We start from the raw sequence: 16,735 nt of genomic DNA on the forward strand, positions 1-16,735 counted from the left end.
GAGTTTAGAGTTGTCCCCTGGCATCCTGATGATTCTGGCAAGGGCTGGGGGACGACTGGACCCCAAAGGATGGAAGTGTGGTGGGTGGGATTGTCCCACAGTGGACTGGACATTTACAGTTGAAGAAACTGAGGCGCAGGTGACAGTTTGTCCAAGAACACAGCTGGATCCTGACACAGAGCCTGTCCCCCGCCTTGGCAGTGTCCCGGCCTGCCCCCAGCCCCCACCCCTGCGACAGAGTCAGGGCGAGACTGGGCACGGGTCAGGCAGACGAGCTGATTCATTCGGTCCTCTGTGCACTTGTGTTTCTGTGCGTTTACTGAGCGCCTGCTAAGTGCTGGCCAAGCTGGGGGACTCAGCAAAGAGAAACTTGTATCCATCCCTGTCCTCAGTGGGGAGGCAAGTGAAAAGTGCAGTAAAATTAAAAGTAGAAACAAAACAAAACACGCAAATAAAATAATTGTAAGTTGTGCAAAATGTGGGGGACAGGAGGTGGAGATAAAGGGGTGTTGGGGGAAAGGCAGACCCCACAGGGCTGGGGCAGTGTGGTAACAATGGCTCTTATTTGCAGTATATGGGAAGTCTCAGTAAACCTTTCTCCCCACCTCTCCCTGAGGCCTGCCTCCATCTGAGGGCACACACTGCTCAACGAGTGGGTCCAGCCATGTGCCGCCCCTGCTCACTCCCTCTGTTTGGCTCTAGGGATTGAGTGCCAGTTCTCCACCTCCCCTCTTCAAATTCTTCAGGCCGTGGCCCTGCCCCCCTCCCCCCCTCCCCGTATTTGCAGATAAGGAAACTGAGGCTAAGAGAGGGAAACTGGTTTGCCCCCAAACCTAGTTGAATCACATCAGAGCAGAGACAGAAAAGCCCACCTTCTCTGGCTAGAAGTACAGGGAGACCTGACCTGGGCTTGGGGCTTGTGGGGAAGGGGCCTCCGTTGCACCCAGCATGATCCCTGCATTCCTTGTCCCCTTGCCCCACGGTCCAGCCATACCGCCCTCTTGCTGTTTCTTTTCTTTTTTTTTTTTTTATTAATTGAAAAAAGACTTAACAAAACAATTAGAAATCATTCCAATCTACATGTACAATCAGTAATTCTTAATAACATCACATAGTTGCATATTCATCATTTCTTAGTACATTTGCATCGATTTAGAAAAAGAAATAAAAAGACAACAGAATAAGAATTAAAACAATAATAGAAAGAAAAAGAAAAAAAAAAACAAACAAAAACAAAAAACCTATACCTCACATGCATCTTGCTGTTTCTTGACGTGTCACATTTTGTCCGCCCTCCAAGGCCCTGGCCTGGCTGTCCAGACTCCCTGCAACACGTCATTCAAGGCTCCGCCTAAAACGCCACCTCTTCCCGATCCCGACACCCTGTTCTTTCACTCTGTATCCTCAACACGAGGTGTGATCATGCTCCTGCCACATCCCCCCGCCCCCAAGGCTGTGTCTGTGAACAGATGGGGCTGGGGGTGGGGACAGGGTGCCACAGACCAGGGCAGGTGTGCCCCTCCCTAGGTGGAGCCGCTCTTGAGACCCCAGCCCAGATCACACCCCTGGCCTGCTGAGGAGTCGTGCCCTAACCAGGGGGCCTGGGCTGCACTCCTATCCTTGGGAACGCGAAGGGGGCCGAGCCCCCCCAAAGTACCCCACAATATGTTCCTTGTAGCCACTGCACTGCGTGGGGTAAGTCAGGATATTTGTCCCGGGTGGAGCTGGCAGGCTGGAGTCTAACTGCTGCAAACACAAAACCAAGAAACAGCAAAAATAAACGAAAGTTCCTAGGGAAATAGAGCCACGATTCACCTCATAAAGACAATGTGAGTTGAACTCGAGGTTTCTCAGGGGGAATTGCTTGTCTCAGAGCTGGCTGGTTGCTCAAGCCTGGGACGTGTCCTGAGGTTCGGGTAACCCCGTGCTCATCCAAGAACACGCATCTGTAACTCCGTATTTTATAGCGAGGACACCCAGTGTGGTGCCAAGCCCAAAAGGCGTTCTGGGAATGTGTGGCTTTTCAGTCTGGCAGCTGGAGGAAAAACCTCCTGCTCTTCCCTCCAGCCCGTGGGGGACCCGGGAGGCCATGCGTCCAGGCTGGCCAGCTGGAGAGCAGCTCCATTCCCCTGGGAAATGAGGTTGGGGGCTACCTCTGTTATGCCAAAGGTTCATCCCATGGCCCCCTTCCTTGTCTGCCAACTGCCCCCCAAGCGGGACACAGCAATGCTCATGGCCTTTCAGGGAACCAGGGCCCAGGGGGCAGAACGAAAGTGCAGGCACACTGTCCACGATTTTATCGTCCTCCGGGTTCTAAAATCACCTCAACATACAACGTGGGTCATCAAGTCCAGCCACTGCGTTTATTGGAATTTGTCATTCTGGGTTTAGTGGCAAACATCTATTATTAAACATTTCTCTTTTATTATCAAAGATTCAGAGTCACAGTCAATACAAGTGACAACCTCTCCACCACCCTACAAAAAACAAAAACAAAAACCCCCCACAAAACAAAACCAATACCCTGCGCTGGTGGTAACTGCCTATTGTACTTGCTCTGTTTAAGGATTATGAACGCTCGCTGTCATTTTTAAGAGCCCAGCCCAAATTGTTTAGGCCGACGTGGTGGAGAGGAAACCGGGGCAGAGCAGCTAGGAGTCCCTGCCAAGTCTGCCAGGCGCCCGTAAGTCCACGTGCGCAAGGACACGCCCCCAGGCGCCCTCCTCCGATAGGAGCGTGGGGTGCACCCAGGAGGATTCCAGGGGCCGTAGGAAAGCGGGGGGCTCCCGGCTCCCTTTGTATCTTCCCTAAGGTGCTGGCAACACAGACAGGCAGGGGCTGCCCCCGGCCAGCCTGGCTGCAAGAGGAGGGCCGCGCCCAGCCTGGGGACCTGCTCTGGGATTCCGGAGACAAGGTGAGGATGGGTAGAGCTCGGGGCAGCCCTGAGAGCGGATGCGTGTCTCTGTGTCCGCAGGCATGGACAGAAAGCTGTACCAATTTCCCCATGGAAACTTCACCACTACTCACTGACCCCTTGCCACCCCACTTAAAACAGGCGAGGACTGAGTTTGGAAGCCCACAAATAAGTGACCAATGCTGCCTGATGGTCTGTGTCACAGATAATCCAGGGGTGGTCCGATCGTCCATCAGCACTAACTGTGAGCTCCGTTCATCTGGGCAGCAGGACGTGCTGGCAAGGCTCTGTGGACCGATATAGCACCCCTGTTAGGCAACGCCTTCTCCTGGCACGGCCCACCCACCTGGAGAGGCGGCTGCTCACGGTCCCAGCACGCACGTCATCGCAGAGCCACCCGTTTCGGGCAGAGGGGAAACCAGAGGAGAGAGGGGAGGGGGTCGGCGCTTCAAGACAGTAGAAATGAACTTAAGATTAGGCATCTTACACTCTGCTCAAGAAAACTGACCAGAAAGTCACACCATGTGGTCCCTGATGAGAACTGGAGCCGGCTCCCCCGCGAGGGTCACAAGGTCTACTCCAGGCCTAGACCCAGGAGGAAGGCACAGCCTGGCCTGGGACGCGGATCCCGAGCGCAAGAGGCCAGCCAGGCCCAGGACCGCCCACTGCCCGGCCAGAGGCGAGCATGGTGGACAGCCCTGCCACCTTTACCGCAGAGACCCGATGCTCCTCTTGCCTCTCGACGGGGAGGCCGGCTCAGCAACTCCTTTGAGGATTGGGAAAATCCAGCCCATGCCATCCAAGAGAGGGCTGAAGCTCAGGAGAGCAGAAAGCCCGGCATTTATGTACCAGGCGCACGGAAAACTGCGAGAAATTTAAACGCTCACATACTCTGAATTTTTTGTGAAAAAAACAAAAACAAAAACAAAAAAAAAACACTACTCCCTCCCCCTCCTGTCAAGTTTCTTCCTTGTCCCCAAATCCTGAGGCCTTGGAATGAGGGCCACCTTCCCTTCAGCCATCTAAGCTATGCACGAAAACAAAAATCCACCGAGAAATGTTGGGCCTTATGCAACAAAAAATCAGAACATTTTGCAAAACTAGATCTTTTACTGCGTGTCAGAAACGTTTGCTCAACACCGACAGGATTCACACGACAGGAGAAAGGGAGTTAAATGAGCTTTTATTAGAATGTTGTAATAATTGCGTTTGAAGGGGGCCCTACAATGAGGATTTTAAATTAAGTCTCTAACTGCAGTCAGTAGGAAGCCAGGGCCAGGGCTGGCCTGGGCGAGGGGCCACCCCATCTCCACACGGGGTGGGGCCTGCGCAGGGTGGCCCCCAGCCCCGCATTTGAAGTACGAATAGGATGGCTTCTACCCTTTCTCAGGTATGTTCAGAGAGAGGAAAAAACAAAATAAAACGACAGCAGACCTGATCTTTTAAAAAACATTTCTGGAGATTCTAAGGGGGTTAAAAAAAAATCTGAAAACGAACCATGACAGCACCCCCCCAGCTGAAGGGAAAAGGTTTCTAAACTAGACCCAAACTGAATCCTGAGGTCTCAGAGGGGGGAGCGGAAGAGGAGGCTCTGCCGGACACGTGGCGTGAGCCTACACCAACAGGGGTGCAGGTCGGGGCGGGGGGCTTGAAATCTTGTCCACCAAAATCAGTAGGAAAAGAAAAGGAAAAGATTTAATAAAATAAAATTAAAAACACATCAAAGAAAACAACAGCCCTCCCCTCCTACTTCCCCATCAAGCTTGTGGGACTTGCTGCCAGCTCCTCTGCCTCTTGAGGTGGCAGCGTGCGGCTTCTGGGATTCCTGGTTCTCGGGCTAGGTCTGGGTTTCGGTTTGTTCTTCTGCTGAGTGTGAGAAGTCTGGGGTTGTCGGAACAAGCAGCAACAGAGGGCTTTCTGCGGGAGCAGGGGCCGCAGGGGCGGCCTGTGGGTCAGTCGTGGCGCCGGCCAGTCAGCTGCCCGCCCTCCTGGGCACGGGTGGCCAGCAGGACGCTGTGCCCAGCAGGGATCCCTGGGTCTGCACAGTTTACTTTTTTTTTTTAATCATCACTAACTCCATCATCATGAGGTGATTTAAAAAATATTTCAACCTACAGATTGCCACGAAGGCAGGCAGTCAGAGATTGGGAGGCCGCGGTGGGCAAAAGCAAAACGATAAACGAAGCCCCCACTCGACTCCGCAGCCCCGGACTCGCCCTCGCCCGAGGTTATCACAGTGTCCGGGGTGGAACGTGCCTGCCAGGGGCTGGGGGCAGAACCAGTCCCCCAAAGGTCCGTGTTTCTGCTGGTGACGGGCAAACTAAAGGCAAAAAGAGAAGGGAAGAGGCCCACAGGGACAGTCCCTCCCAAATCGCAATCCCCCTCCACCTACAAAACAGCTCTTCCGGTGGCCGAGCTGAGCCGCTCCAGCCGCATCGGCGCTCCCAGGCGAGCGCAGCATCTTCCTGGGGTGGAGGGTGTGCAGGGGGCCTGTGGGCTGGGAGGGGCGGAGGCCCGACCCCGCGCGCTATTTCCAGGCGGCCGACTGGGGAATGGAGCGTGGTGGGATCATGTCGAGGAGGTACTCGCGCTGGCGGTCAACGGCCGAGGAGCTCTTATGCACCGCCAGGCCCGGGCCGACAAAGGCAAGGGCCCCACCTGCAAGGACACAGGAGGAGGCACTGCCAGGGTTGGTAGCGGCCCAGGGCCATACCCCCAGCCCCAGCAGTGACACCACTGTCAACGCAGATCCGCGCCCGAGAAGGGCGGAAGAGAACTTAAACAGCTTGACCCAGAGAGTTCAGGCTCGGTGGAGGTTGGGTGGCCCTGAGAAACAATCCCTCCTGCAAAGAGGTTTTAACGGTTCAGGAGAAGGGTCTCATGGAAACCTGGGATGGAAAAGCAAGCAGGACACGCAGCAGCAAGTGGGCACGCCCTGAGTGTGAGGCATGGGTGTGCACACACCTGTGTGACGGGGCAGCAGCTCCCTGCTGCCTGCTGCCTCCTCCTCCTTCCACCCCCAACGGCAAACAAGTAGCATCTCTATGATAAGAAAATAACCCCTCCCCCTCCCCAGTTCAGAGCTTGGCCTAGGAGGTAACTGCCATGACTCTAGGCTGTGGCCCCATCTGTGGCCCCCCACCAGCCCCGGTGGAGTCTCCAGGTGCATGAGCGCCCTTGAGGCCGGGCGGCTGTGACGTGAGTACTTCTTTCGGGACACACTGCAGTAAACGACAGCCGTACACCTCTCACCCTGCAGTTCTAAACCAACAGTTGCTTCTTCCCTTGAGGACACACGGCCTGCAACGCTGACTTTCCCCCCGCACTTTAAATACGTGCAAATTTCCCATGGAAGCATGTTCACCCTGACTGTGCGTCCGCAGTACCCTGGACGCCTGGAGCCTCCATCTGTCTGGCCCGCACCCAGGGAACATGAATCGGCTCGACTGGCACAAACTCCGCACTCAGCCCATCTGGAGCCTGTCCGCTGGCAGCCCTGCCCCAGCTCCCCTGCTGACTACGGGGACACAGGCACCCCTCGGCGCGCTAAGCCCAGCCCTCATATTCCTATTTCTGGCAGGCCCGCAAGAGGAGGGAACACAGACCGGGACGAGGGGCGGATGGCCACGACCAAGAGGCCCGGAGCCGAGGAGCCCGTGTCCCCCTCAGTCTCTGCTCACCACCTTTCAGGGGGCCCTCCCTGCTCAACTTAGTTAAACCCCAGCCCCCACCCTTTGGCATGCCCCCTCAGTCATTGTTCTATATGGAACTTGGCATCATCTGACAGGTTCAGAGACAGGCTGAGAGGAGAGCACCCTCCCCCGCAGGGGATAAAACAAAGGGCAAGGTAAGAGAAGGGGGTCGCCGTGAGCTGGGAAATCGAGGGTCTGTGCTGAAGGGAAGTCCAAAGGGACAGACTCAGGCCAAAGCAGACTTGGCTTGCTCTGAGCTCAGAGTAAGGAGTGAGACTTTGAATACAGCAAACGTACAGAGGAAGGTCATTAGGGCTTAGGGGTGTCATTTACCTAGGGCGTGTTATTTAGTGAACTGAAGAAAGACCCAAAGTGCCAGTGTTCGAGTGTTAGCTGCTTTCAGGGCCAGGTAGCCTGCACTTCCGGGCCAGCTCGGCTCGGCCTGTGCATGTTCCTCTTTGTTAAGAACAAGTCCGAGGGGGCAGAGCCGCCTGAGCCCCCAGAGGACACCCACCTGTGCTCACGGTGGCCTTCTTCCAGTTGGCGGGGGCACTGCCCTTGCCGGCGCTCACAACCCTCTCGGAATGCTTGCCGGCCCTGTGCACCAGGGCTGGGGCCGAGGCTGCGTTCTGTGGCTTGGGTGACGGGCTGAAGGTGTGCAGGACACTGCGGGGAGCCGCGGCAGAGCCCCGGGACAGCTGGCTGGAGGCCTGGAGCAGAGAGAGTGCGCGGCAACTCACACGGGGCCAGGGGTGCCAAGGGCACGGAGCTGGGGGGCCTGTCCTTGCTGCCGGGCTCTTCCCACCCAGCGGGGCCCCGCGAGTCCAAGGTCAGGAGAGCAGATGAACCTCGGTACAAGGGGGCAGACAGACAGGATGGCAGCGGGACAGCCGACGGCCTGGCCTGCTCAGGGCCTGGGGCGAGGGCTGGTGGAGGCGCGGTGCGGGGGGCGGCGCGGCCGGCGCCCCAGTTCTGACCTGTAGCACAGCCCCGTTACTCCAGTCGCGGGCCTCTCCCGAGCGGAACGCCAGTTTACGCCGGGGCTTTGCGACCTACACAAATGGGGAGGTGACAGGGATCAACACTGGCTGCTGCCAGCGCATGGCCTCGCGGTCCCGGGCAGGAAGCTTCTTCAGGGAGATGGCGCCCCAGGGCGGCGGTGGCTGCCACTGGCTTCAGGGGCCAGGAGGGTCTTGAGAACGCATCCAGGGGTGTCAGAAAGAAACCCGTGGGAACAAACTCGGTCACGAGGGAGCGTCGGATCTCCAGAGGAGAAAGCCAAATGTTAAATTAAAAAAAAACAAAATAAACAAAAAACTTTTATTTCCACAACCTGTTTCTCTCCCTAATTTAGCCAGAACATTGCTCACAAACGTGGCTTTCGGAAAAGTCCTTCTAGACAAGAAGCACTTTTTACTTGGCTCGCTGCAAGGGAAAGCTACAAAATCTAAAGAAACTGCAAATTAGTGTTTTCACGGTCAAGCACCATCATTAAATGCAATTCAGACATGTAGTTAACAATCAGGCAGATGAAGGCCGAGGGTGGGAGGGAAGCCTCTGGAACATCTCCTCGCCAAGGAGACGCTTTTCCCGCGGGGCCCCACCCCGTCAGGCCTCACCTGCTTCAGCGCTGGGTGCTGGGCGGCCGGTTCGGGCTTGGCATGCGCGGGGGCCGCGCCCTGCTGCAGGAGACGCTGCTCGATCTCCTGCTCCTGCTGCAGCGCCTTGACGAAGGCGGCCTTGAGGCGGCTTGTGTGCTCCACCTTGAGTGCCTTCTTCTGGTTGGAGGTCACGCAGGTCTCACACATCACGGCGCCGCCCTTCTCCTCCCGCCAGCGGCAGGTGAAGTCCGTCTTGCACTGCGCACACAGGTAGGGCTCCCGGGCCAGCAGGACGGCGGCCGGCACCTTGCCTGCTGAGGAGAGAAGCGTGCGGCTCAGGAGGGCTGCTGCCTGGGCAGGGAGGCCTCTCGTGAGGCCAGGGCCACCAGTCACGGGGAGGGACAGGCCCCACGGGAGCAGGGTGGGACTGCTAAAGGCCCTGGGGTTTATCCTCCAAGGCGCTGCTGATGTCAGCCTGGCTTCTCCTCCTAGTACCCCCCCTGCCATGCGTGGATGCAGTGCACGAACCGACAGGGGGACCTCACTCTCCCTGTGCTGTGCAGCACAGCGACCACACCACACCCAGCTGGGACCAGCCACGCGAGGGTGAGGGCCCAGTGACCCTGGCCCCCGGCTGGTGGACCAGCGAGGAGTCCCCAGCCACGTGCTCGGAGGTGCTGAGGGGCTGGCTCTCCCAACAGTCTCCCGGGGGCAGCTACCACCCCAACCTCCGATCCGAGGGCAAAATCGAGGCCGACAGCTGAAGTCCCTGTCAGAACGGTGGCCAACATGGAGCGTGGGACCCCTGCTCCAGGGGCAGCAAGTTCCAGAGGCCACACCCCACTCGCCTGCCTAGCTGTGGGTGCAGTAGCTGCCCTGGCAGCCCTGGAACCTCTGGAGTCTTGGCCCCCTTGTTGGCTGAGAGCAGGCCGTGGGCAAACGCTCGGCAGGGCAGCACGGACCATCCCCAGCATCTCTCTCTGCCGCCTGACATGTATCCCATCCCCACAGCTTCTGTGATCTGCACTCAGGGGCATGACAGCATGGCTGGGAGCCAGGGACCTGTTGCCTGTCTCAGGCTGTCCCACATCTGTCTGCCCTGAGCACCCACTGGGCTTGTGGGGGCTGAAGGTCCAAGCTCACTGCCCAGCTCCTGCCACCACCCGTTCCATCCCAGGTAAGGGCCAGCCTTGGCCTGGGCTCTTGGAATCACCTCCCTGAGCCTACTGGCTGCCTCACTCACTTCCTGCTTTGTTCCCAACCGCTATCCCCATTGGGCCCTCTCAGTGCTGAAACCTGAGCTCTGAGACGCAGGAGCATCTTTCCAAACCCTTCGTGGGGGAGATGGGCCAGCTCCCTCCCAGAGGCTCAGGACAGTTCCACCCGCGGGAGGTAACCCACGCGTTCCCGAAGGTGGGGTCTGGTTGCCCCCACTCCCCTCCCCGTGGCAGACGGGGACCAACCTTCCAGGGCTGGGCATGGGAAGGGCCCCCACCTTGTGTCTCCAGCAGGTTCTGCACCACCTCCTCCAGGCCCACCAGGTAGATGAACTCGTTATTGGCCGCGCTGGGCAGGAAGTTCATCTCCGGGGCGGGGGGCTTGGGGGGCGGGATCTCCAGCAGTGTCTTCTCCAGCTGCTTGCGCAGAGCGAGCTTGGCAGCAGCTTGCCGGCTGGCAGGTGAGTCGCTGGAGGCACCCACGGGGCCCACACTGGGGGTGGTATTCGCCTGAGCAGAGGCGGCCGTGGTCCCCTTGAGCGAGGCTGGGGAGGGCTTTTGGGAAACAACAGGCCTGGTCAGGAGCACTCGCCCCCGTCAGGAAGGACACCGGTGCTAGCAGCACTTGACAAAGTAAACTAACTGCCTTGGGAGCCCCTGGCGGTTTGTAAACACGAGTGTGCAGGGGTACGTGTCCACCAGGTGACGGGTTTTAGACAGAGTCAGGGAGCTCAGCTGACAGCTGACAAACTGCACATGCAGACTGCATCACGTGACGCCCTCGGGGCGCCTGCCCACGGGGCCAGCGCCACCAAGCTGGGATCATGCCACCAGCACCGGAAGCTCCCACACGCCCCTCCCCGGGCATCACTGCCTCCGTCCTGCCGCATGTGGAGGGGGCCAACATTTAGTTACCTCCCGAGTTCTTACTGCGTATGGGAACAGGCGAAGCTACCCCTGGGACCGATCCAGGCGGCCTGACACTCTTCTCTCTCACCCCCTTCCCCCCACATTCCTACAGCCTCTGTGCTCTTCATCTGGGTCCCCATGGCCAACCCCCACCCCCAGTGGTCTCTTTGCTCCCCGGCCAGCTCACCCTGCAACACTGGACACAGAGGTGCTCCCCCAAGACCTGAAGCTGACCCCAGCAGCATTCACAGCTTTCCTAAGCTAAACCACACCGAGGAAATGGGCGCATCCAAAGCCTTGCTTGCAGTCCATCGGGGAGCCTTCCCCCAGCCCTGCCCCTCTCCACCCCCCCCACCGTAGCCCCTGGGGAGCAGACCCCCATGCTCCCATCATGGCCAGCCCCCCATCCATCCTCATGGCACACAGAGCAGGTGTCTGGGAACACCTACAGGATGAAACGAATGGCTCAGTCACCGCCCTCACAGGGGAGTCTGTCTCTGCCCAGAGCATCACCATGTGGGTGACAGGATGGACGGCACGACCTCTGGGGACCTGGCCCAGAGCCCTGCTGGCCACGTTCTTTACCAGGGCACAGGGGCAGAGGAGCAGCAAACAGGCTGTCAGCCAAGGCTGCCGCGGAGCCACCGCTTCCTGTTAGGGGCTCTAGCTGCTGCCTCGGGGCTATGTGGGGACAGACCCCCATCCCTGCGGCGCAGGCTGGGGTGTGGATGCCTATGTATGTGCTCTCCTCTCGGGCGCAGCAGGCACTGGGCCAAAGGCAGCAGTGTCTGTGGGACACTGGGCGCCTCCTCTATCCTCCCACACCCCTAGACCTGAGCCCCCCTCTGCCCACCCCCCTCTCTGCTCACCTGCGGGAGGTTGACGAGCAGGCTGGCGTTGGGGACGTTGGCCACGCGGATGAGGCCCTGCTGGATGACCCTCTGCCCCTGGACCTGCACACTGGGCACGGATGCCCGGGGGGCCAGCAGGAGGGGGGGTGGCCCCGAGCTGGAATGTTGTCTCATGTTGTGGATTTGCTGTGGGGGGTGGGAAACCTGAGCGTGACGGCAGGCACCGCACACCCCCAGGCCCGCCCAGTGCCCGAGGCCCGCCCTGCTTACCTGGGCACCCCTGACGAGGGGGGGCATGACGATATGGGTGCTAGGCTGCGGCCCCAGCTTCGAGGATGCCTGCTGCCCACCGCGGACCAGAGGAGGGGGGACGGCACTGCCGGGCACACGTGATGAAGCGCCCTGTCGGCAACCCCAAGCCCCACCCAGGAGGACACAGTTGTTTCTCTTGAAACAGATTTGCTCTTTCCATACAAGCACTTATTGGTTAAGGAAAATATGAAAAGTAGCAAAGTAAAAAAAAAGAATCTGCGGTGCCTGTCTCTTTACGCTGAGACCAGGGAGGGACAGAGGCAATGCACGAAGGCCCTGCAGCCCTGCCCTGTGGAAGGCTCACTCCTGCCTGCAGTGCAGCCCCCGTGGGCCTGGCCCGGGCACCCGGCCGCAGTACAGACAGGACACCCACCTGGAGCGACGGTTTGCCAGCAGGAATGTTCTGGGTGCCCCGTACGAGTGGGGGCGGGGTGGTCACGGAGCTTCCGGAAGAGCCAGCGGGCTGCAAGAGAGCAGCAGACAGGCGGGGCGAGGGGCTGAGGGGCTGACAGCAGCACCACCCAGAAGCAGACTGCCCCTTCTCTGAGTAGCGGCTCTTGAAGGCTCTGCCAGGAGCGGGGCGTCTCAGTGGGAATTCCCGTGGCTCCCGTGGTTGGGGTGGGGTGAGGTGGGCCACCCACAGGGCCTGTTAAAGCCCCGTGCCCCTCCACAGGAAGGACGTGGGTGGACAGCGGCCCCCAAAGCTAGCCGACAGTGGCAATGTGGACAGGGAGGCTGCGCTCAGCGCCTGCGGCCCAGGAAGGTGTGTCCTGGTTCACACTACAGGGCCACCTGATACTGAAAGGTCTGGGAAGGTGTGTGTGAGATGGGACCCCACGCTGCTGAGACGGGACCCCACGCTGCTGAGATGGGACCCCACATTGCTATGAGGTTTCTGAGGAAATGGGAGAAACGAAAGAAACCCTGACCCGGCGGCGTGAAGGCCCCAGCCTCAGGGGACAGGCTCTCGGGCCCAGCCACCAGTAACGGACTCTGCTTTCCTGTTCACTGGGATAGTATGTCCACATGGGCCACCTGTCCACAAAGGGCACAGCAAACTGGGAATCTGAGGCCCTTGCAAGCCACTTCCGGTACAAGCTGCCCTCCGGGTTATGTTGTGTTTAGAGACAGAGTTCCAATGAGCCCTGCGGCTGGGGTTGCAGGGGAAGGGGCCTTTCTGGACGGCACAAATGCCCGGAAGCGTTGCTGCCAGCACCTGCTTTCCATTCCCAGGGATGACAGAATGCTTCCCGTCTGAAAGAAGTGAGTTTTAAATAATGGGATCCAGAATGTTCTACAGACGGAGATGGACTACAGCCTTTGAGCCTGCCAGTCCCTGTTCTGTCGTGTGCCTGGGCCCACACCTCAGAGGACGGGCTTCCTCCCCGGCCCAGGAGGAGCACCCGGAGGACCGCCTTCCTCCCCGGCCCAGGAGGAGCACCTGGAAGACCACCTTCCTCCCCGGCCCAGGAGGAGCACCTGGAAGACCGCCTTCCTCCCCGGCCCAGGAGGAGCACCTGGAAGACTGCCTTCATCCCCGGCCCAGGAGGAGCATCCCAGGGGTGACAGCGGCCCATGTGGCCGCAACCCTCACCTTCTGGGCGGCTTCCTTCTGTATTTGACTTTGCCGCAACTTTTTCAATAAGACAAGTTTTGCTTCTTCTAATCTCAGCTCTTCTTTCAGCTGCTTGATCAACCGCTCTCGCTCCTCAGGGCTACTTTTCTGCGGGAGTGAGGAAGACAGGGTTGAAGGGGAGGGTGCGCGGCCACTCGCATGGGGCACCCCCGAGAGCGGGGCCCTGGCAGGGCAGGGCCGTGTGCGGCTCACCAGGAGGGCCTCGGCGCTGGCCTCCCTCAGCGTGGTCTTGGTGAGCCCATTCACCCGCGGGCTTGCCGGCTGCTCGCCATCAGAGAGCACGATCACATCGGGCGAAGGGGCTCTCCTCTCAGACTTCATGTCGCTGTGGAGGGCAGAGACCGCATCGTTAGCTGACAGAGCATCCTGACCACCACGTGTCCCTGAGCGCACCCCATGGACACACAGCGGGCAGGCCGAGTGCAGGCCGCTACCCACGGGCCCTCCCTGGCCCGGCCACTCCTGCAGACAGCTCTGTACCCAATGCCCCACCACGTCCCTGCCCTGCTCGGAGGGATAACCACTGGGGAGGGCCAGGGCCATCAGTGAAGGGCATCTTCGGCCCCAGCCTGTCCCCGAGGAGGACATGCCATTTTGGAAAGCTCTGCAGCTTCCTTCTCTGCCACATGGCTCACCCCAGCAGGAGGCTGGGCCCGAGTCCATGGGCGTTCCTCTGACGACCTGCCCTGCCAAGTTGAAGCCCTGCCAAGGCGAAGCCTTGCCAAGGCGAAGCTCTTCCATGGGCTCTGGCCTGTGCCGGATGCCCCACAAGGGGTCAAACCCTGCCCACTGGGCAACCCTTCCAGGGCTCTTGGAGTGCGTTAGAAACCAACAAGAAGACAGAACTCAGTTTCCCTCACAGACCTGACCACGTGCTCCCCATTCAATGTGCCCACACCCCTGACCCTAACAGGAACGAGCACTCCACACTCACCAATGCCAAGGCCACCCCCACCTGTCACCGACCTTACCCTACCCCCTCACCCATCCTACATCCTGGGTCCAAACCACGTCATGAAAGCATTTGTTCATTTTAGCCCCAGACCCCCTTCTCTTTCTAACATGCTGGTCCTTGCTGATGCCCGGGTCTGCTGTGGATGGTGTCTCTGCCCCTCCTGGCAGCCCATGGGCCGCAGCCTGCTCCTCTCTTCCCACGTTGGACACACTGGGCAGAGTCATGGGCCAGGAATACAGTGCCCACAACCCCATCAGCAGAGTCCTCATGTCCTGCCTCTGTCAGCATGAGGACACAGCTGCCCACACAGTAGCAAAGGGTAGACGCCATGTTCTCCGAGTCGAGTGTCCACTTGTGGTCTGCTGGGTTTAGAGCCTGCCCCTCATTCTCCCGTCAGGTCCAGCCAGACATGTACCAGCGGCCTCAATGCTCCCCTCCTAAGGAGGCTCAGGAAGGCCTGGCCCGCCTCTGGCCAGCAGTGTGTCCTGCAGGTGGCACTGTGAGCCAGTGAGCAGAGGCCACTGAGTGAGGGCAGCTCCTAGGAGGGAGGCCCTGAGTTCGTGGAGACACCCCCTGACCACCATGCACACCCCGCCCCAATCACCTCCCCCAGAGCAGCTGCCTGCGAGAGAAAGGGGTAGAAAGGAGGGGTTTCAACGTCTGACGTCCAGTTTCGGTCTGGGTCAGGCTGTCTGTGTGACCCAGCACGTCCGGCCCAGGGCCCATCCACCTTGAACCTGCAGTGTTCCCCCACCAGCCCCTGCTCTGGCCTTGGGGCCCCGACTCTGGGTCTGAGGAGCTGCTGGACTTTCACCCGGGGGTGCAGCCTCGCGGGGGGCAGGCGCTGCTCAGTGCCCGCGGCCCAGGCACCTGGGCGCACAGGCGGGCAGAGCACAAGCACCGGCCACTCGTGCCCTCTTACTGAGGGCAGCACTGCCCCCCAGGGAGGAGTCCAGAAGGGAGAGCGTCCAGAAGGTGTCCAGGACCCCTGTGATAAGCGCAAGACCTCGGCCTGCCCATGCTTGTGCAGTGGCTGCACAAGTGATGACGTCACCCACCAGGGCCCGGCAGCACCCAGCGCTGGCAGGGAGGGAACTTCCTGTATGCTAATTAGGCCACCCAAAAGTCACGTGACAAAGGCATTTCCCTCCGTGGTCACATGACCCCACAACTATGCCTCCCAACGCGAAAACCATGGCAACAGCCAGTTCGAACCGGTCTGTGACCCGCAACCTTCATTTTGAGAAGGGCGGGCAGGGTTCAGGTGCTGCAGGCAAATGGAGGCAGGGCGCTGCCCCGGCTGCAGGCGCTTCCTGCTCACCCGCGGCTGGGGCTGCTCGGGGCCCTTTCACACACCCAGAGTCGCCAGCCCTCTAGTTTCCAAAGACAAAAAACTTGACTGTGCTTCATTCGTCAGGTCAGGTACCCCAGGCCAGTCCAGTCAGAGTCCAGGGAAAAGGCCCCTCCCTCTAACCTCTCCGCTCACAGTCAGGGTACAAGTACTTAAAGCTTTTGTTTAAATTATAAAAACCACGGAGGATGGGAGAAGAGAGGCCGAGAAAGACCAGCCTGGGGCGTCAGGAGGCCGGCAGCAGCTGGCTGTCCGCACGCCAAGACTGATCCGGAAGCAACATGGTGTGGGAACAAAGCTGTTAGGCCAATCCAGCCGCTCCTGGGGCCCTTTGTAACAAATGCCCTGATAAAAAGAGGGTTGCTGTGACCTTCAGAAGTCCAGGGAACCAGGCCAGGCTGTCATCAAAGTGGGCTGTCCGCTGCCTCCTCCCACGAAGCCGGCCCTCTGCTCTGACAGGTTCCTGTGCAAACCCTGCTACCTGACAACCTCAGTCAACTTTCCAGGAGAATGCTGGAAAGAAACTTGAAAACAAAGTTACCCCGGCTATAAATAGCGACCCATACCCCACGCCCCTTCCCCTTAGGCCCTCAGACAGAGGCCTGGCCCCCTCCTCGTCTGCTCCCACTTGCTGATGACCCAGCAGCCGGGCACAACCTCGGACTGAACCCAGTTCCACATTAAGGGGTGGCCTCCGGAAAGGACGGACAAGGGGGAGGGGTGGGAGAGCAGCAGGGGGGCCCAGGACCCCAGGGAGCTGCCTTTGGGCCCTGCAGCTCGGCCCTGAGGGGCTCTTCAGGAACGAGACCTCATGCCCCAGAGCCACACAATCAAAACCCACCTTTTCAGCAGATCCCTAGTGACTCCCAAAGAAGCTGTAGAGATCCACATAGGGGAGGGGCCTGAAGCCTGGGGATCAGGGGGCCCTCCTGGGAAGGCAGCTCTGGGAGGCCAAAGGGCAGGGCCACCAACGGGGCCTCCGGCCACCCCTTGCCCAGAGAGGAGGCAGGTGGTAAACTTGCTGGAGTTAGGAGCAGAGCGGGAGGGGTGCTCTGTCAGACCCAAGAACTGGTCTCCTGTAGCCAGAGCCGGGGACCACCCCAGATATGTCCTGGACACACTGTTCCCCTCTGGAATGTTCCCTCCACCGCCCACCTGGAAAGCCCCCCAAGGTCCTTCCAGATCACCTGAGTCATTGGGCTCTGACAGCCAGGCCCACGGGGGACAGAGACTTGCTGGCCTGTCCTCCGCCTGGAGCTGGGGGACCACCATGTCCCCCTCAGGTGATCACCTCACA

General features: G+C 59.5%; 1 protein-coding gene across 8 annotated transcripts in view; it reads right to left on the reverse strand.

Annotated features, from left to right (window-relative positions):
- Window positions 1–4,080: 4,080 nt before the first annotated feature.
- Window positions 4,081–16,735, reverse strand: part of GATAD2A (GATA zinc finger domain containing 2A) — a 75,370-nt gene continuing 62,715 nt past the window's right edge. For 7 of the 8 annotated variants that reach the window (XM_077122056.1, XM_077122060.1, XM_077122057.1 and 4 more), the window contains 10 exons: window positions 13,325–13,457; window positions 13,091–13,219; window positions 11,870–11,959; window positions 11,455–11,586; window positions 11,203–11,370; window positions 9,703–9,979; window positions 8,226–8,521; window positions 7,584–7,658; window positions 7,121–7,316; window positions 4,081–5,572 (listed from right to left, as the gene is read on the reverse strand). In XM_077122056.1, coding sequence (XP_076978171.1) covers window positions 5,442–5,572; window positions 7,121–7,316; window positions 7,584–7,658; window positions 8,226–8,521; window positions 9,703–9,979; window positions 11,203–11,370; window positions 11,455–11,586; window positions 11,870–11,959; window positions 13,091–13,219; window positions 13,325–13,457 — 1,627 coding nt within the window. In that variant the 3' untranslated portion in view covers window positions 4,081–5,441. The remainder of the gene's footprint in view (window positions 5,573–7,120; window positions 7,317–7,583; window positions 7,659–8,225; window positions 8,522–9,702; window positions 9,980–11,202; window positions 11,371–11,454; window positions 11,587–11,869; window positions 11,960–13,090; window positions 13,220–13,324; window positions 13,458–16,735) is intronic. The other variant, XM_077122053.1, reaches the window with a different exon arrangement.

The sequence above is a fragment of the Tamandua tetradactyla genome, chromosome 11 (genome assembly GCF_023851605.1).
Source record: "Tamandua tetradactyla isolate mTamTet1 chromosome 11, mTamTet1.pri, whole genome shotgun sequence".
NCBI lineage: Eukaryota > Metazoa > Chordata > Mammalia > Pilosa > Myrmecophagidae > Tamandua > Tamandua tetradactyla.